This window comes from Corylus avellana, chromosome 4, assembly GCF_965113065.1.
Source record: "Corylus avellana chromosome 4, dhCorAvel1.hap1.2, whole genome shotgun sequence".
Lineage (NCBI taxonomy): Eukaryota > Viridiplantae > Streptophyta > Magnoliopsida > Fagales > Betulaceae > Corylus > Corylus avellana.
In genome coordinates this window covers 36,377,014-36,399,851 of record NC_142493.1, presented here as the reverse complement: position 1 = coordinate 36,399,851, position 22,838 = coordinate 36,377,014, and the positions used below count along the sequence as shown (strand labels likewise).

General features: G+C 37.6%; 3 protein-coding genes across 3 annotated transcripts; 2 read left to right on the top strand and 1 right to left on the bottom strand.

Moving 5' to 3' along the window:
• The first annotated feature begins 6,088 nt into the window (after positions 1 to 6,088).
• Positions 6,089 to 11,105, top strand: LOC132177376 (respiratory burst oxidase homolog protein D). Its single transcript, XM_059589660.2, has 12 exons — positions 6,089 to 6,901; positions 7,025 to 7,187; positions 7,357 to 7,405; positions 7,506 to 7,619; positions 7,730 to 8,155; positions 8,313 to 8,699; positions 8,793 to 8,888; positions 8,986 to 9,101; positions 9,220 to 9,322; positions 9,424 to 9,497; positions 9,899 to 10,461; positions 10,585 to 11,105. The coding sequence occupies exons 1-12, from the start codon at positions 6,301 to 6,303 to the stop codon at positions 10,692 to 10,694; spliced, it is 2,802 nt and encodes a 933-aa protein (XP_059445643.2). The 5' UTR covers positions 6,089 to 6,300; the 3' UTR covers positions 10,695 to 11,105.
• Positions 11,106 to 13,724: 2,619 nt separating this feature from the next.
• LOC132179952 (SNARE associated Golgi protein family) lies at positions 13,725 to 17,849 on the bottom strand. Its single transcript, XM_059592771.2, has 2 exons — positions 17,403 to 17,849; positions 13,725 to 14,338 (listed from the first exon to the last, which is right to left on the bottom strand). Exons 1-2 carry the CDS (start codon positions 17,720 to 17,722, stop codon positions 13,846 to 13,848), a joined length of 813 nt encoding a protein of 270 aa, XP_059448754.2. The 5' UTR covers positions 17,723 to 17,849; the 3' UTR covers positions 13,725 to 13,845.
• A 2,382-nt stretch (positions 17,850 to 20,231) lies between these two features.
• LOC132179538 (uncharacterized) lies at positions 20,232 to 21,430 on the top strand. The gene has a single exon (XM_059592271.2). It carries the CDS (start codon positions 20,482 to 20,484, stop codon positions 21,304 to 21,306), a length of 825 nt encoding a protein of 274 aa, XP_059448254.1. The 5' UTR covers positions 20,232 to 20,481; the 3' UTR covers positions 21,307 to 21,430.
• The last annotated feature ends 1,408 nt before the right edge of the window (positions 21,431 to 22,838 follow it).

Genomic DNA, 22,838 nt, shown 5'->3' with positions numbered 1-22,838 from the left:
ACCCAAAATATTTCTCTCCCTCAGTTCTCTCACACCTCCATCTCCCTCAATTCTCTAAGATTCTCACGCCTCCCCTCTCACGTCTCCCAGACTCCTTCAATTCTCTCACGAGTCAAACCTCCCCTCTCCTTCAGCCTCACTCTGCGCCGCTCCCAGTGGAAGGAGCTCCGATCACAAGATTTGTTTCTTTCATTCTTTCTCTTTCGTTCTCTCTCCCGCTCAGGCTTCCCAATAAGTTAAGACGTGCTGCTTTTGTATAAATGCCTTGGATTGTCTACCCATGTGGATTGTCAACCGGTTTTCACTCAAGACTCAAGACATTTGGGTTTGTTTATCACAACTCTTTACAATGCTGATGCACATTTGTAGTAGCCCATTGGTAGATCAGAATGGACTGGCACAAGAGCCCAACATCAAATCGTTCGCGTTAGCAACGCTGGAGTCTTGTAATTTTGAAGGCCCAATTGTTTGGGCCTAATATATATATATATATATATATATATATATATATATATATATATATCGAAAAATGTTTGTAGTTGAAAATATATTTTGAAAAAATGGCGATTTTTCATCATTTATTTGCAATCTTACAAATGGGTTGAAAACCATTTTTCAGTGTTTGGTTAGTATAAAAAATCAGCCAATATATATATTATATATATATATATTAATATTATTTGAAGAGCTACGAGGAAGAGAGAAACAATAAAAACGAGTTGTAAAGGAAGAGAATGTGAAAATATAAGGCCTTCAGAGGTGTGATTGAGATCCAATATAATTATACGCTCATATTGCTTGCAATTTGGATAAGTAATTGTGAGATGGCTCTTGTGGGGTTTACCTTCTCAGACGAGTCAAGACATGTTCGAACAGGTAAATTCCATCAAATCAAAGGTACTCTCACAATTATCAATTAAATCAACCCAAGACATGCTCAAACAAGTAGGCCTCATTAAGAAGCCTCTTGTAATTGTTTGCATTTCCTGCTTTCTTCCCAAGAAGCAACGAAAAATAGTTATTCTTTCCAAATCTCTCTATGAAGGAAGGGCAGTTTGTTGTGAAGAAAAAAAAAGAAGGGTTAAATACCAAATACCCCCCTGGGGTTTGGTAACTTTATTTTTACCCCCCTGGGGTTTCATTTTTATCACAGGACCCCCTTGGGTTTTGATAAAAGACCAAGTTAGTCCATCCGTTAGTTGACCGTTTAGGACTGACACGTGGACCAATCATATGGTGACACGTGACACCAATTTAATTTTTTTAATTAAAAAAAATGTTTTTTTTTTTTTAAAAAAAAAAAAAAGAAAAGAAAAGAAAAACAATTGGGGGTGGCTCGGCCTCCCCCATCCGGCCAGATGGGGGTGGCCAGGCCACCCCCATGGCCAAAGGGGGTGGCTCGGCCACCCCCAAATGGCCAAGGGGGTGGCCGAGCCACCCCCAATGTTTTCCGTTTCTTTTTTTTTTTTTAAATACATTTTTTTTAATTTAAAATATATATATATATATATATATATATATATATATATATATATATATATATATATATAATTTTTTTTAAAAAAAATTAAAAAATTAATATTTGTGCCACGTGTCGATGTCTGATTGGTCCACGTGTCAGTCCTAACGGTCAACTAACAGATGGACTAATTTGGTCACTTATCAAAACCACAGGACCCTCCTATGATAAAAATAAAACCCCAGAAGAAAAAAAATAAAATTAGCAAACTTCAGAGGAGTTTAGAGTATTTAACCCAAAAAAGAAAGAAAAAGAATGATGGAGAAAGTCTTGTTCAGATTGCAAAAGTAAGTTTCCAAAGGGTTAATTATGAGCTTCTCGGAAGTTTCTTCAGTGTTTGAGTTGCGAGACTTTTTGTACAGATTTGGTCAAAATAAATAATAGAGGAAGGAAATAGAGCATTGCTTTTTTATTTTTTTTTACATTAATTTGACTCCGTCCGAAAAATTCGTTTTGGGTGTGAAATACTCAAATAGGTAGGTTGTGAATCCGCGTTCCTACAATTCCTAGTTTGTAAGCTGGAAATTTGAAAACATATATATATATATATATATATATATATATATATATATATTTTAATTTAGTCAACCAACCCTTTTTCAGGCCCCATCTTTACTTTAATTAATGCTCTACAGCACAGATGGTCCATAAGTCCTTGTCCCTCCATACGCCCACACATACACATATACTGCTTGAGATGGAAAATGGAAATCTATTTTTTCACTTACTTCAAAACGACAGCTACAAATAATGACAAACTGAAAAATGTGGAAGCTAATAAACTAATTTAGCCATGTAGTCCATAAGTCTCAGATGTTGATGAATGATGATAGAGAGAGAGAGAGAGAGAGAGATAGACGGAGAGATCGAGATACAACTACTTTCCCTTTTAATGTAATAAACATATTCATATTTCTTCTAATAATAAATCACTGCCTCAAAAAACCGGGGCAATTTTCTTTTAGTCAAGAGTCAAACATTGTGGCCTCAACCATCGCCCTTACAAATTGATTATAACTTTTTTAGTGACCCATTGGATGGTCGTAAACAAACAGCTGATTTGGATAGCTCCATTCATGTGTTAGGGAGGTTGGTAAACTTCAGCTGAGCTTCCCATCATTCAAATCCCCAATTTAAATAAACAATTAAAACAACTTCCTATAATCGTAGCCTCGTGAAAGCTATTATTATTATTATTATTATTCTTTGATTTTTTTTGGTACTTTGTAAGGTTTTTTTTTTTCTTAAAAAAATAAAAATAAAAATCTGGTACTTTGTAATTTAAGCAGCTTGGTTAGTTCTCCACTCTTCCCAACCACACCGCACAACTTCGATAGCAGTCACCTCAAAGAATTTTATCCACAAGGAAATGGCAACACAATTCACAAAAATAGCATTCTCGTGGTTAATTAATCTAAAAATAGCTTAGAAAATACTTTAGCCTTACAAGAAATACAGTTTTCGTAAAAGTCAAAATATATGAGACAGTTCAAAGTGATTGGAATTTACAGATCCAGTTTGCATGTGGTAGTGAAAACTACCGCACCGCGTTTTGGGCATCAAACAAAAAAACTAATGTATTATATGCTTTCATCGATCTGCGTTTTAAAAAAATAATAATATATATAATACATTAAATATTAAAATAATTAATAATTTTAAAAAATAACAATATTAAAAAACTAAAACTATTATTATTATTTTTTTTTAAAAAAAAAAGCAAAATAGAAAATCAAAGGGGATGGCTCTAGAGTCTAGCCTGCCCTTGAGGACCAGTATGAGGGTGAACAAATCACTTCATGGACTTTGAAAGTGGTTCGGCCACCACCAAAAAGCCGAAACTAAAACTAAAAGGTTTGGGGTTTGGATGTGGCATGATCACAATTTCAGCCACCTTCAAAGAAACCAACCAAGATGGTATCCAACATACCCAACAAGCACACGTTTTTTCCATCTTTGCTAAGCAAAGAACAAGAAAATTCACCCAATACAGTCAATGAGCCAAAGAAACCAACCAAAATGGTATCCAAAACTCGACAAATCCAACATACCCAACAATCAATATGCCAAAATCCGAGAAACCCAGACGAGGAAAGACAAAGTTGAAACAAAAGCCTTTCTTGGTCAGCAATGTCCCAAATCTGAGCCTTGATGACCTTGTCATCGACATTCAAGGTCTGAGTGGCGAACTCGACTCCAATGGTGGACTTGGACTCGAGGTTGAACACGTTCTTAGTGAATCTAGAGAGCAAATTCGACTTGTTGAGACTGGCCATGGGGGTGGTTCATCCACCCCCAGACCGGCCATAAGGTGGCTCCAACCACCCTCTTGCCAAAAATGGGGTGGCCAGACTCCCTTGGCCAACTGGCCACCCTTTATTTTTTTTTAATAATTTTAATTTTTTAATATTTTAATTTTTAAAATTATTAATTATTTTAATATTTAATGCATGATATATTATTTTTTTAAAACGTGGATAGAGAAAAGCGTATAATACCTAATACCTTTGTTTTTTGTTTGATGCCCCATTATTGTCCAAAACCACCGCATTTTGGGCTCTAGCATGCAAGCCGGATCCGGAATTTACATGTGCATTAATTAATTAATTAGTACACTCAAATTTTAATAATTAATCATTTAATTGTGCATGCGGGATTTCCTACTATTAAAAAAATAATAATAATAATAATCTCCAAAAAGAAATATAATAGCATAGACTTGGTCCCTCGACCATTTTCTGATTTGCCTTTGACTGTTTTCACACTTTTTGTGTATTTAATTTTCCTGACATTTCATCAACTGAATCTTCCGGACCTTTTTTGTGGGTGGGGCTAACCCGCCTCCTAAAGAAAATGTCAACTTCTTCGGCCCATCTCTACAAAGTAAATCTCAACTTCTTTGGCCCATATCTTTTCTCTTTTTACTTTTTTTTTTTTTTTTTCATCTTAAAAAAACTTATAAACAAATTTACAGATTAAAAAAAGTAATATTTTTTTTTTCCTGAAAAAATTAATAAATCATATTTGAAGAACATATATATATATTTTGCCTATGTACCAATTCATAAATTTTATTACTTCCCCATTTTGTTACAAGGCAAAAAGTATTTAAAAAGTATTTTTAATTTTTTTTAGTTGATTAGAAATATTTATTTATTAACACAAAAAATCTTACTATGAATTTTTAAATGTCCTCTAATTTAAAAAATTGCAATGCGGGGTTTTGATTTATCAGTCCCTACATGAAGATTTTTTAAAATTTAAGAAAAATGAAAATAATTATTATTATAATTTAAGAGGTAAATGAAGATTTTCCATGTTTAATCTATTATAATTGATATTTTCCGTACAATATTTTCATGCAGAAAAAATGTGAGGATATCATTAATTATTCATCACCCCAATTGCCTGATCAAAAAAAAAACGGGACTTTTTATTTTTGAAAAATTGGCAAGAGTTCATATCCAGAAACTCCAATTATTTGATTTCTTTCTTTCTTAGCTAGCTGCTAATATACGTCTTTATTTTTCATAGAGATAGAAGCAATTATAAATATCTTGAAAATATATAAAAGAATTCATGACCGGTCACAATCGTCTTTTAAGTGAATGATCTAGATCATCTTCCTATCTTAAATTTAACTATTACTCTTCAAAAGCATAATATGATAGATTTTTTTGACTTTGCCTGGCTATTTGGACTATTAGCGAGTCGAGAGAGCGTTTTGTGACGAATAAAAGGTGGTGGTGAGCATGCTGATCGAAAAATGACAAGTACAAATATCTTGGCTTCACATGGTGGTCCAAGTGGTGGCGATGATCGAGCATGGCGGGACAACACCCTATTCCATTGCGAGAGAGTGAGAGAGATGATAAGGAGAACGAAGAAAAACTAATAGCAAGAGATTATTTAAATAATATACAAGAAGAATAAATAATGTAAAGTAAAGTAAAGTAAAGTGTATTTGAAAGGTTATTAGTTAAAATAAAATAATAATAATAATAATAATAATAACAATTTTAGACTTTACATAATAAGACGCAATGCTCTATGATGCATCCATCCGTATTTCCCATAAAAAATTAATTTAAACACTTAATAAATCAAGGAAGAAATGGCCTGCATAAATTTTAGAAATTTTGCATGGAATTATGTAAATGTGGTGCTGCAAATGCAATTAATTTTTTTTTTTTTATAGGTCTGCATAAAAGAGAAAAAAGAAATTCAAACTCATAACATTTACTTAATAAATACATGCTCCGAATCGGGCAAACATCCTCTTGAAAACACTGCAAATGCAATTAGTTAGTTTAACTTTGTAGACGACGAATTTTAAACGACCCAGGGTGTGGTCAAAATTGTCCGGTGTGAAGGTTTCGTCTGCTCGCCGCCCATAATGAATAGAGAAGACCCTTTGACCGTTATCCTTTTTTCCAGCAAATATTTTTCTTCGTTATTATTATTATTATTATATATTTTTTCCTGGGTGGGGTTCTCTAGTGTGAACAAACTCACTTCCTTGTCACGTTCGGACACTGTGTATAATGTATATATAAAGGGGGTTTGTTTGGGGGAAAATCATTAAGAAACGTGGAGAGTTGCCTAAAACGCAGATCATCTTCTTCCGACTTCCGTTCCTTGATTTACTTTTCCAAGCTTCTCATCCATTCAAATCTTTGACTTTTTTCTGAAACCCGCTAGTTGTATATATATATTAATTCTTTGCGCCTTTGGATCACGGACATTAATTTAGTTGTTTGACATCCCGCATAATAGAGAAAATGAGGGCCGGCGACGGAAGAGGAGGTCATTGGGAAAACAACTCTGACGACGCAGAGAGCTTTGGAAACGACAGAAGAAGAGCATTTAGCGGCCCTCTCGGAGCACCTCGTCAGTTTCTCAAAAACGACAGCAGAAAGAGCGCCAGGTTCAATCTACCTGACGACCGCCTCCTAACAACCACCACTAACGCCGCCAGCGATGTCGACGATGGCTACGTGGAGATCACTCTGGATATCCGCGATGACTCCGTTGCGGTTCACAGCGTTCAGACGGCGACAGAAGATCCGGAGCTGGCTTTGTTGGCCAAGAGGACGCTCGAGAAGAAGTCTTCTTCGTCATTACTCCGGAACACCTCCGCCCACATCCGGCAGGTCTCGCAGGAGCTCAAACGTTTCGCTTCCCACTCCATGAGATCGTCCGCTGCTAGACGTTTCGACCGGACCAAGTCCGCTGCCACCCATGCCTTGAAGGGCCTCAAGTTCATCACCACCAAGACCGGCGGCACTGCTGCGGGCTGGCCAGCCATCGAGAAGCGATTCCACGACCTCACGGCTTCTACCGACGGACTCCTTCCCTCTTCATTGTTCGGCGAGTGCATAGGTACGCCAATTCCCAAAATTTCTAAGACAATCTGACCGCGGGTCTCCCTGTAAAACAATAAAATTAAACAAGCACAAATCACTACATGTAGTTAATATATACAACTGTAATTGATCATGACAGGAATGAACAAGGAGTCAAAGGAGTTCGCAGGTGAGCTTTTCCGAGCACTCGCAAGGAGGCACAACGTAAGTGGCGATTCAATTAACAAGCAACAGCTCAAAGACTTCTGGGATCAAATCTCTGACGAAAGCTTCGACTCCAGGCTCCAAACTTTCTTTGACATGTAAATATAAAATCTTCTTCTTTTTTAAGACTGGTCAATTAATTTTGATGTATAATTCTTATAATTGCTTCCTAATTCTCCCGACTTTTTTTTTTTTCCCAAAAACTTTTACTCTACTAGGAAATTTGTGCTAATCCATTTTACTAAAAATAAATCCGTGATCATTCAGGGTAGACAGAGACGCGGATGGAAGAATCGCAGAAGAAGAAGTCGCAGAGGTATAGTAGCGATCGAATCCACCTTCAATTGATTAACTTGCTGCCAATTTAAGCGTATAGCAATCTAATACTAAGGACTTGAGAAATGATCTTGTTCCAGATTATCAGCCTCAGTGCTTCTACAAACAAACTGTCCACTATTCAGAAACAAGCCAAGGAATATGCAGCATTGATTATGGAAGAATTAGACCCAGACAATGCCGGATACATCATGGTATAATTTACATATATAATTAACTCGTCTAATTTGAAGGGTGTGAGATTCCGTATATATGTTTCCTTGGATTGAGTCTCTTGTGCTGTTGCTTGATGGTAAACGAACAGATATACAACCTGGAAACACTGCTATTACAAGCTCCAAACCAATCTGTAAGGATAAGTGATAGCCGAATTCTGAGTCAAATGCTGAGCCAGAAGCTGAAGCCCACACAGGAGAACAACCCGCTAAGAAGATTGTATCAGAAGATGAAGTACTTTGTAATGGATAATTGGCAAAGGGTGTGGGTAATGATGCTATGGCTTGGGATCGTGTTGGGTCTGTTTGCCTACAAGTTTGTGCAGTATCGAAACAAGGCGGTTTTCCATGTGATGGGCTATTGCGTTTGCGTTGCAAAAGGAGGGGCAGAGACCCTTAAATTCAACATGGCTCTCATATTACTACCTGTCTGCCGGAACACAATCACTTGGCTCAGAAACAAAACCAGATTAGGGGTCGCAGTTCCCTTTGATGACAATCTAAATTTCCATAAGGTAATTATATATATAATGATCATCTACGGACTACAGACTACAGACAATGTTTTAATTTACATGGCAAATTAAAATTTCATTTGGTGTCCGACCGAAAATCTAAAATTAATTGGCTAATTACCTTTTTTTTCTTTTCTTTCTATAATGTGAAACACAGGTGATTGCAGGCGCAATTGCCATCGGGGTAGGACTACACGCCATATCTCACTTAACATGTGATTTCCCACGACTTCTTCACGCAACCGACGAGGAGTACGAGCCTATGAAACCTTTCTTCGGAGAAGAAAGGCCTCCTAACTACTGGTGGTTTGTGAAGGGAGTGGAGGGGTGGACAGGTATAATAATGGTAGTCTTGATGGCAATAGCTTTCACGCTAGCCACCCCTTGGTTTAGGCGAAACAAGCTCAACCTACCCAAGTCCCTCAAAAAGATTACCGGTTTCAATGCCTTCTGGTATTCCCACCACCTTTTTGTCGTCGTCTACACTCTTCTCATCGTCCATGGCATAAAGCTCTACCTCACTAAAAAATGGTATCAGAAAACGGTTAGTCATATCTTCCTGATCTCACCGTTCTTTCCCTTTCTTTCTCTTTTGTCATTTGTGTTTTGACATGTAGCTACCATTCCTTACCTGCAGACATGGATGTATTTGGCGGTGCCTGTATTGCTATATGCGTGTGAAAGGTTGATTAGAGCTTTTAGATCCAGCATCAAGCCAGTTAAGATTCTAAAGGTAATTTGTAGTCTCTTTTTTCATCTCACTAGCTTAAGTCCTTTCGATTATTAAGGCATAAGGCTGATTGGATGAGCTTTTTTTATTCAATTTGAAGGTTGCTGTTTATCCGGGAAATGTACTGGGATTGCACATGTCAAAGCCTCAGGGTTTTAGATACAAGAGTGGGCAGTATATGTTTGTCAACTGCGCTGCGGTTTCTCCCTTCGAATGGTAGGTGTAACTGTATATTGACCCATATATATATATATATATATATATATATATATATATATCGTTGAAATTTGAAAGGCAGTGTGGTGATAGACATCCGATTGTTGGTTTTGAACAGGCACCCATTTTCCATTACTTCAGCACCTGGAGATGATTTCCTAAGTGTTCACATTCGCACGCTTGGTGATTGGACGCGGCAGCTCAAAACTGTTTTCTCTGAGGTTGGTACTGTTTGCAACTGGCTTCCTAAAATTGCCTTCCCGATTACTGCTTCACCAATGTTTACAACTTAATTTCTCTTTGTATTTATTTGGTTAATTAGGTGTGTCAGCCTCCATCTGCTGGGAAGAGCGGACTCCTTAGAGCTGATTTCATGCAAGGAGGAAACAACCCCAGGTGAATATACTACTTTAAGAAATAATAATTCATCTAATCTTAAAAAAAGGATACTATGTCATTGCGACATTGCTCATTGTGGACCTGCACATCAGATTGTATTATATAATTAATGGCGCCAATCCTGATTGCTGATTACCAAGTTGTACTAAATAACTTCAACTGGCGGACTAATGCGCTCTAAATCATTAATTCCACTTGTTTGTCTAGTGACTAGACTAGTATTTCGTTTTTTATTTTTTAATCTTTTCTAGGCAGAGTGGTAAGTCATCATTATTCATTAGGGATAGATAATCAAAGTTTTTGTTTGTTTGTTTGTTTTTATTTTTTTTATTGTATTTCCGTGGGATTCATATAACTAATGTTTATTAAAAAAATATATATATATATATGGAGAACAGCTTTCCCAAGATTCTGATAGACGGTCCATATGGAGCTCCAGCACAAGACTACAAGAAATACGATGTGGTGTTGCTAGTGGGGCTTGGGATCGGGGCCACTCCTATGATCAGCATCGTCAAGGACATCATTCACAACATTAAGATAAAGGAAAAGGAAGAGCAAGATTCGACGGTTGAGGGTGCTTTAGAGAGTGGAATAGCTAACTCATCAACTCCCAACAACAACAACAACAAGAACAAGAGCAACAGAGGATTTAGGACGAGGAAAGCCTATTACTATTGGGTGACTAGAGAACAGGGCTCCTTCGAGTGGTTCAAAGGTATAATGAATGAGGTTGCGGAGATGGATGAGCAAGCCATGATAGAACTTCACAACTACTGCACCAGTGTGTACGAAGAAGGAGACGCCAGATCAGCACTAATAGCTATGCTTCAGTCGCTCCACCATGCCAAAAATGGTGTGGACGTGGTGTCCGGCACTCGAGTCAAATCCCACTTCGCCAAACCCAATTGGCGCCAGGTCTACAAGAAGATTGCACTCCACCACCCGAATACCCGAGTTGGTGAGTTCACCTACCACCTCCACCTCCACCTCCTTTAATTTTGGCTTACCACGTGCATCTTGACAACTTATAAAATAATCATCTTTAATTAATTGTTTTGGTTTGTGGTGCAAATTTATGCAGGAGTCTTCTACTGTGGGGCACCGGCACTAACAAAGGAGCTAAAGCAACTAGCTTTGGATTTCTCTCACAGGACCTCCACTAAATTTGAGTTTCACAAAGAGAACTTTTAAAAGATAAAAAGAATGAAGATGGTGGATACATGGATATCCTTTTTTTGAGTATAGGCTTGAAGGGGTTTAATTATTGTACAAGAAAAACTTACAGGAGATGATGAGCACTTGATTAGGCCACGCTACCCCAACGAAGGCGAGGGTAATAGGCAACAAAAGGTCGATCGGTCCATGGCGGGACATTATATATTCCGTATAGAGATTTTTTTTTTTTTTCCTTTAACGTTTGCCTGATTTTTGTTGCATGTGTATACAAAGCGTATCCTATCCTTTAGTAGGATATCACCCTTCATCACTTGATTCTTGTAGTAAAGTTATTGTATTGATTAACACTTTTGAGTCTCAAGGACAACTTGGTGTTGGTCGTTGTAAAAAATATCTCATTGTCAGCAAAAGTCAAACTTTTCCTCTTTCCACTGTCTCTCCAAATTAAAGCTTGATTCATTCAACATTTCCTATACGTTATCCATTTCACCCGTACTCTATTATCTTATGTTCGCACCAACCAAGTAGATGAGTCGACGAATTAAGTTGCCAACATTAACCAAAAAAAAAAAAATCAAGGAAGAAAATCGAGGTCACATTCGGTGCTTTCGCTCTAACTAAAGTAAACAAAGCTCGGTTAAAGGAATGAAGAATTCACAGCAATTCAAAACTTCAATTTAGCAAGTCACTATGGTGGGTGGCAAGTGGCAACTGGCAAGTGAGTTGTTTGTTGGGATTACAAAGGTTTAAGTATGGACTAGTTGTAACATTTAAAGCTTTTGTAGTAAAATTTCTTTGGAGTTGGCTGGAGTGATTTTTTTTTTTTTGAAGAATTTTTCATTAGTTTTCACTGTTACTAAATCTTTGTGTTGATTTTATTATATACTTTATTGGTAAGTAGTGGAATGTATTTCCCCTTTGGCTCCAATATAACTGTTTAAATAGCCTTTAGCGATAATTTTTGTTTTTCTTACGCACGTAATTATGTGAAATATGAGAGTGAATTAACGAAGTTAAGGTTCGATCCCAAGACCTTTAAATCATCACTTGTTTCAAAAGCTTAAACTGATAGAAAGATGTAAATTTAATCATTTAATCATTACTTTAATAATATAATCCTTGACCAACCAAGCAAGGCATATGAATCTTTTCCTCTTTCCTATTTTCATATCCACAATTTTGATTGGCTGGAGTAACTTTTTATTGAGTCCAACTGATCATGCTTAGTAATAATGCAACTGTTTAGGCATTAAAATGACCGACAACGCATTGTAACTCTTATATATATATATATATATATATATATATATATATATATATATTGGGGACGCAATTTCTAGACGAGATTTGGGGGTAGGCAGCGATTGGTCGCGGGAAAGGCTAAATTAAAAAAAAGAGTAATGAAGGGGATTTATTATGTATATTACATTAGCGCCATCATCTTTCATTCAACGGTCCTAGTAAAAATTTAGAAATATATTATTATTATTATTATTATGGAGGAGTAGAGATTTTCGGCAGCCTGGGGTCATCCTAGCGTCTGCCAAAGTTGACGTGGCCAAATTTTTTATTTTTTATTTTTTAAATAACGTCATATATTTTGCTTGTTTTTTTTTAAAAAAAAAAAATGAAAAATAGAGATATTAAAGGAAAATTCAAATTTGAAGTATTAGCACTAAATTTGAAATATTAGCACCAAATTTAAGGCATTAGCACCAAATTTAAGATGATCGAATCCCTTTTGGGTGATACAATCCCTAAAGGATTAACTTTCCACCATTAAATTTTAGTTTTGGATTATGAAACATTAAAAATTAAATATTAATTTATAAAAAAAAATTTATTATATTTTTTTAATAGATATCATAGAGGCAGCCGCATAACACGACTCGTTATGGAGAGCCAAATACAATGACAGAATTTGAGGGTAAAGCCGTAAAGGCCGACTCGACTTAATCCAACTGTTTTTTTTTCTAGATGGGAATGGACCGACGTTGATGACCGTAAAGTGCGGCCATGAGGCATGTGGGTGGTCGTCACTGCTCACAAATCGACAATTGAACATGAAGCCTATCTACTCATTTTGACCTTAGCGAGGGGCCAAAAAAAAACTACCCAAAAATGCAATTATCTTTTTGTTTCATTTACTCGCTTTGTCAACACGCGGCTTGGAATTGAATAATTGGACCCCTATCACTTTTTCTTTCTTTTTTTCTTCCACTTACAATAAAACCTCAATCACATTATGCTCATGTGGTATGGCCAACCCGTATTTTTGAAGTCTAGAGAGCCTTTCAATATATATAGCATGTTGTGGACCCAACAAGAAAATCTGTGTTGAAATCCTCGTGTTTCAATTCTTACAACGAATCTTATTGTCCTTTTATCTTTCACTTAGAGAAAGAGTTAAGAGTTTCATTTTCTTGCCGACACTGTAAGGCTCTTCCTTGACACGTTGGACGTCACCCTTGCCCTGCTTGCAAGCAAGAGGTTTAAACCGTTTTTCACTCTTGCCGGACTGCGCCTTTTCCAAGTCCTTCAGGGGTAACAAAGTTTCTGGAATTTTCAACTTTGCCTTCGATTGAGACAACAGAACAGACACTTAGACGGTTGTACTTGTTGTACATCCTCCGAGTAGCAACGAATAAGCTCGAAGTAGCCAATGTGTATTCTTTTTCTTGCCAACAATAAGCTCACATGTGAGCATAAATGTTTTTTTTTCACAGAAAATCAGGCTTGCTTGATGCAAGACATCTAAATTTATGAGGCCAGGGTCAGGCGTAAATGGAATTAATCTCTCCATTCTGAGAATATCCTCCAACATACACACTATAATATGAAACAGTGTAAAGGCTTTATCTGTTAGTTAACTATCCATCCTCAGCATTTTCCTCACTAATTTCACCATTGTCAATTTTGTTAGCTTCTAATACATTTTACAATACCTCTAAATGTTTCGGACAACGATCCTCAATGAGAGAAGCCGGTTAGTCCAAATGTTTCAAGGAAAGTGAAAGGTGAAAAAGATTTGACCGGATCATCCAATATGTTGAGAAAGCACATCATCCAATAAATCAGACATTAAAGATTGCAACACAATAAAACTACAAATTATCTGTCAATGGGACAAAAGAAATGTAAAGAACAACAAAATTGGAGTAAACTGTTATTGATTCTTTTTCAGGCTTTCGCTTCCTTGTCCATCAGACAAGCTTTGGGATGAATCAACGTCTTTATTACAGTCATCAACATGCTCACTGGGAGAGACTTGAGCCGCTGAGATATCAGCGGAGTACTTTCTGATTCTCAAGGAGATAAGAAAGCTTGATGCGATTCCAAGTACAGGAAAAACGTATGACCAAACCTGAGATTTCTGAGAACCAGATGCTGAAGCAACAGCAGCACCAGCGAGGCTGCCAATGGACGTGTTCTGCAAGATCATTGGCAGGCATCCAATAATTGTTGGCAGTAGAAAATCCACTATGAACCCAACTTTGGTTGCAGCTAGGGCATAATTTATAACATAGGAGGGTATGGGTGAGAAGCGGGCAAGAAGAACAAATTTCCAACCATCACGCTCAACTCCTCTGGAAAGGAGATGGAAGTATTTGTTTCTCTGGGCCCACTCCATTGCTGAACTTGAACTCCTGAATACTAACCTGAAATAACACACATTATCAACATGTCTGTAAAAGCATTCAATGACAACTGTGCACGCATGTGTGAGAGAGAGAGAGAGAGATTTTAAAAACAAATTTTGCATCAAGGAGAACTGGAGAAGTGGATACCAACAATCAGGATAGGGACAGAGGGATTAAAATCCAGTGCAATACTTAGGGTATTACACACGGTGCAAAAGCTCTAATATGGGTCATTGATTTACGTCATCACATCAATACTTAAACTTTCTCTCTTTCTAGCCACCAAACCCTACCTCCACAGTGGTTGCTGTAACTCCACTGTTGCCGCCACCCTCCCCACCACAGTGCCACTACTATGTCATAACTGTGATTAGTATTGCACATAATTTAGTTCAATATGATCAAACTAAACGCATTGAAATTGATAAACATTTTATCATGGAAAAATTACTCGCAGGATTAATTTGTACACCTTATATGAAGACCCCACAACTTGCAGATATTTCAACAAAGGGAGTGGATATGAGCCGGTTCATGGCTAAGATCTATTTTAAACCATCTAAGTTACAAAATGGCCACGTCATTTAAAATAAGAAGCTGAGGCATGAACACCAATGGCAATGTTAACTTGAGATTAGATAACAAGCTTTTTTTTGTTAAAAAAAAGAAAAAGAACGATGCTGGAAAACAAAATGGAATTTAGCCAGAAATGGATTACTGGCTTTCCTTACAGTCTACTTTTCTTGTTCTTGTCTTCATTATATTCTTGGTTTTCGACAAGGTTCCGGTGTCTCTATGCTCCTATGATTGGTATTCAAGTTGGAGCAATCGGTTTGATTGCAGCCATTTGCAGGGACATCACTGACATGGGTTATCCATTCTGGGGTGATGGCCGACCAGATGGCTGCAGCAATCCAAATTTAAAGCTTCAGAACAACATCTCTCCATGGAAGTCATAGACATCTCCTCCTCCTCCTCCTCACGTGCAGCCTCTTCGATGCCGAAAAGGACGAATCCCTTGATTTGGAACCCAATGACCGTCCCTAGTTGGAACCCAACGGTGGCGAGCAAGCTGAGCAGCTTGCAGGGTGGGGATGGAAATGCTGTTCCTTTGTCTTTTCCTATTCAGTTTTGTTTTCCAGCCTTTTTTAAGCTTGTTATCTGATCTCACTTTAACATTAACGTTGTTGTTCATGCCTCAGCTCCTTATTTTAATGATGTGGCCACTTTGTAACCTTAGATGGTTTAAATAGACCTTAGCCGTGAACCAGCTCATATCGAATTCAAATGAACTAGAGAGGATCCGATTCCATACAAACTGGGCATGCGAGACATCTTTGCCTCAACTTGAGGGAGAGTGATGAAGAAGCAAACTTTTAATATGATTTTATTCTCAAGGATCTGATTTTATTACCATTGTTCTCTAATCGTAATATGCAATTACTACATTTCCATAATAACTTGTATTGGTCTTCTATTTAAACAGCCGTAGGGTAGAATTATCAAGGAAATAAGACAGTTTCTTTCCTCTCTTCTTTTGCTTCTTTCTTCTTTCAACTCGAACCACCCTCAATAGCCAAAGAGGGTGGTTCGACCACACCAAAGGCTAACTAGAGGTGGCGGACCTAACTTGATCTTTAAGGGGGTGGCCAAACCAATCCCTTCTGCTGTTGTGGTGGCTGAACCACCCCAGATGTCCAAACAACCCTCTTTGGCCACTAAAAGTAGTTAGGCTCCTCTGAAAGTAGCTAAAGGGATGGTCAGCCACCCCTTTATCTATACATATATATATGAACACACACACACACACACACACACAGAGAGAGAGAGATGAACTTTTGGTGGTGGTGGTGGTAGACTGATAGTGGGAGTGACGGTGGAGCTTTGGTGGTCATTGTAGAGGTAGGTGTCAGCGACTGGAAAGAGAGAAAGTTTCAACTTTTAATCTGCATTGATGACGTGACAATTTATAAGGTGTTCATTTTTTGTGCTATTGCACGCGATCTCAATCCAAAATGGAGCATTAAGAGCAGATGTGAACAGTTTTTGTATCAAATTGGGCCAAAGAACATAGCTTTAATCCAATCACATTATTCAGTCAACAAAATTCTCATACACCATTAAGCTCTTATTATCCAAATCCTCCTCCCACATTCTTCTCTAGCTATCCTCTTGTACTTATACCGCATTCAACTAGAATAAAATGACTCCTCTTTAAAGATGCAATCAACAGCAGATAACAACTTCCCATTTCCTCAAATAATTAGTGCTGCTTTTCATGAACTGAACTCTACATTACGTCCCCCCATTCCACCCTTTCTTATACTTTTTTAAAATCCAAATGATCAATCAAAGATAACAAGAGTCACTTTTCGATCTCTCCAGACCATCAATTTTCACCATTCAGACATTTCCACTCCAAACTCATTTGCTCTATGAATGTTAAAATATTAACTAAATGATTAACTTCACAATTTCCTATTAACTTAAGTTTTTGGGACAAGTGGTAAATTTAACATGGTACCGAAATAAAGATACTGAGTTCGAATTCTAAATTTATAGTTTACCCCAAAACCTTTTATTCACCCTCAAGACATCCCTTAGCTAGGTCCTCTATTTTACCCCAATAAAGTGTCATGGGAAAACATCATGAACTTGTTCCATGAATCTTATTTTGGGTTTTCAATTAAAAAAAATGCTGGAAAATGCGCACCTACATTCAGAGATAGTGGTCTTACCTAAAGAGGAGTACAAGAAATGATTCAAAATCATGCAGAGCCTGCCAAGCTTTCTTCCACCACTGAGTGAAAAATAAGACATTGATCAACCAGGAGACATTGCATATTCTCTCAAGTGTTGAATGTACGACTAGCATGTTTATTATTATTTCTATATAAGTATTTGGAAAAAAAAAAAAATCCCCCACTCATGGGAAATCAATTTTAGGTTTCTATAAACACCTAAAGCAATGTTGCTATAGTTGCAGATGTTGCCAATTAAAATTAGAAAGTTGAAACAGGTAAGACCTTCTAAAAGAATATTGTTTGTATCGGATAGCTTGGAAAAGGGAAGAGGCACTGACCTGCCGATCCCGAATGAGAGGGAAGCAGCCATCACCTTTGCGGAGAAGACGCAGACAACTGCCGGGAAGAAGCCGAAGATGAGAGACGCAGCGGCCTCGAAGAAGACGGCATAGGGCAAACAGAGCGCCAGCGTGAGGGTGTGGACCCCAACATAGGCCGGGATGGCCCACACCCCCAGCCGATCGGACCATTCCCTCAACGCGTTCATTCCCCCTTCTTTGTCCCATCCGTAGCGCTTACTCAGCTCCCTCGCTGTTCCTACCAACACGATAACCAGCGCTATGATCCACCATCTATTTCTTCCACCAAAACCCGCCATTTCTTTCTCTGTGTCTTTCCCCTGAGTTTATTTGATTCTATAACCATAAATCCTGTTCTTCTCAGCGGAGAACTGCAGATGCTGTAGAGACGGGTAAAGGACAGTAAATGTTTTGGGCTTCCGCTTTCATTCCTAAGAGGCCCATCGTATTCACTTCGTTTGTTTGCAAAAAAAAAAAAAAAAAAAAAAAACAATTGGGCCGAAAACAAAAGGAGGAATGTGATCCAATCTGCGTTCCAAAATGTCACGCGTTTGTTGAGGGATGATAGAGACTGTTTCTAGACTCGTGCCGAAATGGAACTTCCATTCAAAGCCGACATTTGTTCTTACGCCACTACAAGCGCATTTCCTTAAGACGTAAACACGTGCGTTGCCCAGTCAAAGATCGAATCAATCAACGTATCCATCCCCACGTTGGATTATGTCTTCTCAAAGGTGCGAATATGATGGGTGAGTTACAGTCACACGAATGGCCCTAAAATGTTTTCTATTTGCCTTTTTGGACCCCGAAAGGTCCGAGACGCCTATTTTGACCTTTTTTTCTTTTTTTTCTTTTTTTTTATAGTCTGAAAATTTACTGTTAATTAAAGGGCATGTTTTTTTGAAAAAACAAAAAATAAAATAGCAAAGGTTCATCAACGACTGGTTTAACATAAAAATTAGTGGGTTCAGTAGTTGGTAATGCACACTGTACAAGCTCTAAGGCAAGGGGTGTTAAACTAGTATAGTTTTCCTTGGATTTCTTTTTTAAAAAAAATATAAAGAATTGAATTACTTTTTTGTTTACCTATTCAAATAAACTCCACAATAATTTTCTTATCCTTTTTCCTATACTATTTATATATATATTTTTTAAAAAATTAAATGCTAAGAAAAACAAACCATATAAATATAATTTCAAATAAATAATAGAGAAATGAGATAAAGAAAAGATAAATATTTTTGTTGGATTCAAATAATGTTAATACCCATAATCACACCAAGCGAGCTTGCTTGAAGTGAGTTTTTATGAATTTTTCCTATGTTAAGAGAAGTTGCCAGTGTGCCCTTATGAAAACCATTCAAAATGTGGAAATGAAAGAAGCAATTAGCATTTAATTTTGTTGGAACATGTATGTAGATGTAGGGTGAGCATTTAAGAATCCCAAATCCATAATAAGTAAAGCTTTGCTTCCTCAAACAGCGACTAAATGAATGATATTAGTTGCTTAATTAGGAGTTTACAAATAGATACAAAATACCTTGTCGTCTGCAGCCTAACTCTTTGAAGAGTGGCTGATACGGAAAGGAACACAATGTCTTGGTGAGAGGGCAAAACATTGAAAAACTAGTTCCTGTCTTTTTTTTCTTTCTCTTATTAAAAAAAGGTTCTTACTTTTAATTTGTAATTGTTTCACTTTGGCATTGCTTATATACATCATAAAATTATACATTTTGAGTTTTTACCCCTGCCTAATCCTAATCCTAATCCTAATTAACAGAGTTGAGAGATAAGATTATATTTCTTTCTTTTTCCACTAGCTGTTAGTCTATATATATGCAATTAATTAATGAACCCCGGCCCACAACTCTTGGGAAATATTGTTATTCTTTTTTCTTTGAAGTACGTTGAAGGGAATACTTGGCACCAGTTTTCGAAGGGCAGTGGTGCAAGTAAGGCACAGTGACCAATCACAAAATGAAAAAACTGGGGGTTACATTCATCGGGAATTGTATGGTGTTGTCACCCATTCCTTAGACCATTCAGCACATGAAGAAGCAAGAGGGGGAGAAAAAAGAGATATTCTTTTGTTTTGTATATAAAGTATAGAAATTCGGTCTAACTATATTATATAAACATATAAATTAATAATAACATATTGCTAATAGCCATATGATATGCGGCAAGTTAGGTGGCTCGGAATATACTAGTGGAATCCTTTGAATGATTTTAATCCTCTTCGTGGAATCTCTCTAGCAATTCTAGATCTCTTTAATTAGTAGTAAGTACTGGGTAATCTCTAATCACTAATCAGTCGCGTCTATTTTGTCATTTGGATAAAGTTAACAGTAGAGACGACCGCAGTATTCAACCAATAATAATAATAATAATAATAATATGTTTATATATATATATATATATTTAAAGAAAAAGAAAAAAAGAGTCTAAACAAATAGTACGTAATAAAATAATATTAATGAAAGCAGAAGTTTAGAATGATGATGATGATGATTCATAAAGTTTGATGAAATAAAAAAGGTAGCACACACACGGGGGGCCCACTATACCAAACGACTACAATTAATTAATGTAAGTTGTACCAAATAAAGCGAGGCTAATAAAAGGCGGGATCTGATTCAAAATTATTTATGGTTTGGCCTCAATTGGCGTCGGAGAAAAGGAGGAGAGAGAAAATTGAGTCAAACAAAAGTGTCAAACTTTCAAAATAAACAAAAGCAAATACAAAGTACAATGTGTTACGTGCCAAAACCTTTACCCGGGTCTCACGCCTCTCCTCAGTCCTCAGTCTTCTCGCTAAAAACCAAGCTCTCCTTCTCTCTCTCCCTCTCCCTCTCCCTCTCTCTCTCAGCATCCAACCCAAACAGTATGATATTTTTCCAATCTTATTACTCTTTCCATTCACCCAAATAATCTCTATATTAAATCACGCAAACTCTCTCCTGCACCTTCTTCTTATTCATCTCCTCCCAACCAAACCAAGGCGCAAATTCTCCTGCACCTTCTACTACTGCTAGCTCATCGATCGGATTATGAGATAATGGGCATCATCAAATACTTGAATCTCCAAATGATACCATGGTGCTTCCACTTGATGGGAAGCCCTGTGTCTTGCATGCAACTCCAGCCTGAGCCAGAGCCAGAGCCACCTGTCCCGACCATAAAGCTCATCAAATCCGACGGCTTCGTCAAGATCTTTCACCGTCCAATCCACGTCTCGCAGATCATGGTAGAGTTTCCAAAGCACCTGGTGTGCCGTGCCGATTCCTTTTACATTGGCCAGAAGATTCCGGCTCTTTCCGAGGATGAGCTGCTTCAGCTGGGCCAAAAGTACTTTCTTCTTCCCAAACATTTCTTCCAATCCGTGCTCTCATTCGTGACCATAGCCTCCTTCGCCTCCTCTCCACCCGAACAATCCCCGCTTTCGTTGATCTCTAAAGATTCAAGGAATGCGTTTCTAAAGAAAGCAGCCGTTTGTCAACCTTTTGATATAGAGAAAACCCCATCTGGGTGTCTAAGGATACGCGTCTCGGATGAGTTCATTTCGCAATTATTAGAAGAAGCGGAGATGGGAGAGGAGCAGGAAAATAATGAGAGTTCAAGTAAATCTAAGAGTGTAGTATGCACAACGCCTCAATTGCAGAAGGAGTACTCGCAGCTTGTTGGATCGCATCAGTGGAAGCCCAAGCTTGAAACGATAAGAGAGACAGAGAAGACAAAACTCTCTTCATTTGGGATGAAGAGAAGGAAGAAATCTCACTCCAAAGCACCTCAAAAGACGCTCCTATCCGAACACCACCCTCATGTAACAACTTGTACCAAGCCTCCTTCAAAATCCAAGATCAAGATTAGATCAAGAAAATGATATTTATAGAAAGAGCTGGTTTTTTTTTTTTTTTTTTATAAGTCTTTTTAAGGTTTTTATATAGAACCTGAATATTCTGTAAACTTGATTACAATTGGGTAGATATAAATGCTTTCGAAATGCAATTTCCTTCTCATTGCACTTTTATCTTTCCCCTTAATATATAGAGAAATATTAAAGATGTCGAGCACCATCAGTGCATCACTAGTCTGGATAATTCTCTTGATCCAAGCATCCAGTTCGGGATTTCCATTCCTAGAATGTCTAGCTCGCAAGATCCACTTTTGTTTTTTCATGTCAGAGTACTGTGAGTGCTTCTTCGTTAATACCCTTTTTTTTTCTTTTTCTTTTTTTTTTCATTTTATAACCCAGAGAGACCTTAAACTTACTTGCGGGCAATTCAGGTTTAGCAAGAAGATTTAAGGCGGTCTCTCGGAGCTGATCAATAGCCTTTGTGGGGATAAAACTTAAAAGGAAGGTGCATGCCCCTTGCCCCTTGGCCTTGCTGCTGTGTTGGTGAGATGTGAATGAAGGAGTCTCGGTGTTAATTAAGTGATTGTTTGGTTTGGTCAGAGGATGTAGGCTTAATTTGATCCATTATTTAATTAGCTAGGATGGATGGATGGCTTTTTGATCCAAGCTATCTTTGAATAACCGCGACTACGCCAAGGCATGCATTATATATATTTATTGAAGTGCATTGCAGTTTTGGTCAAAAACAAAGAAAGCTAGCTGTTGATTAAGGAATATTCAGGGCATTTACAATAATTAGAGCAAGCTAGCTCACTCAAAAGAGTAGGTAATGGTAATGGTAATGGTAATGGTAATGGATGATCCTAGTCGTCTGATCTGATGGCTGATGGGTGTGCATCAGTGCATGTATTTTGTTGGGTTGGACTGTGTGCGGTCTTCGGAGAAGAGCTGCCACCCTGGCCCTGCTACTAGAAGGGAAAATGACAAAGCAATGGTCAAACAAACTCACCAAGCTTCCAGATTGCTATTTGCATTTATAATGCGTGCGTGCGTGCGTGTGCTCTTTATAGTATTATAATATATATATATATATATATATATATATATATATATATATGGCCATGAAAGCTAGCGTTCGGTGTCAACTAACCCTAACGCCTAACTTTCTGTCACCACCTTGTACCAAATCCTACACTACCACTACTCCTCTCCTTTAGCCTCCCACGGATACGTCATGCCAGTCCCGTGTCATCATCGTTAAAATTTGTGATAGATATGAATCTAGCCGGCGTAGCAGCTCCACCGGGTCCCCCTTCCTTGTTTTAACAACTACAACTAGGACCAGATCCGTACAGTAAATCTTTTTCACCGGGGGACCGGTTGTAGGTGTTTGCGCTGTCTTGCCTCAGTTGTAGATCTAGAGCCCCGTGAATCCTGCGGCTATAAATTCTTAGGCCGGTTCTTCCAACCAATACCAATAAAATAAAATAAATTAATTAGGGTTAAATTTTTTTTGTTTTTTTTTTTTTTAATTCACTCAGGGTTTACCCCTCACAGAT

Excerpts from the sequence above, each read along its gene's own strand:
- LOC132179952 (XM_059592771.2), bottom strand. The coding sequence starts at position 17,722 with ATGGCGGGTTTTGGTGGAAGAAATAGATGGTGGATCATAGCGCTGGTT. Across the intron at positions 14,339-17,402 it reads CTCTCATTCGGGATCGGCAG|GTTAGTATTCAGGAGTTCAA; the intron begins GTCAGTGCCTCT and ends GTGTTATTTCAG.
- LOC132179538 (XM_059592271.2), top strand. The coding sequence starts at position 20,482 with ATGGGCATCATCAAATACTTGAATCTCCAAATGATACCATGGTGCTTC.
- LOC132177376 (XM_059589660.2), top strand. The coding sequence starts at position 6,301 with ATGAGGGCCGGCGACGGAAGAGGAGGTCATTGGGAAAACAACTCTGAC. Across the intron at positions 9,323-9,423 it reads TCAAAACTGTTTTCTCTGAG|GTGTGTCAGCCTCCATCTGC; the intron begins GTTGGTACTGTT and ends TTGGTTAATTAG. Across the intron at positions 10,462-10,584 it reads CCACCCGAATACCCGAGTTG|GAGTCTTCTACTGTGGGGCA; the intron begins GTGAGTTCACCT and ends AAATTTATGCAG.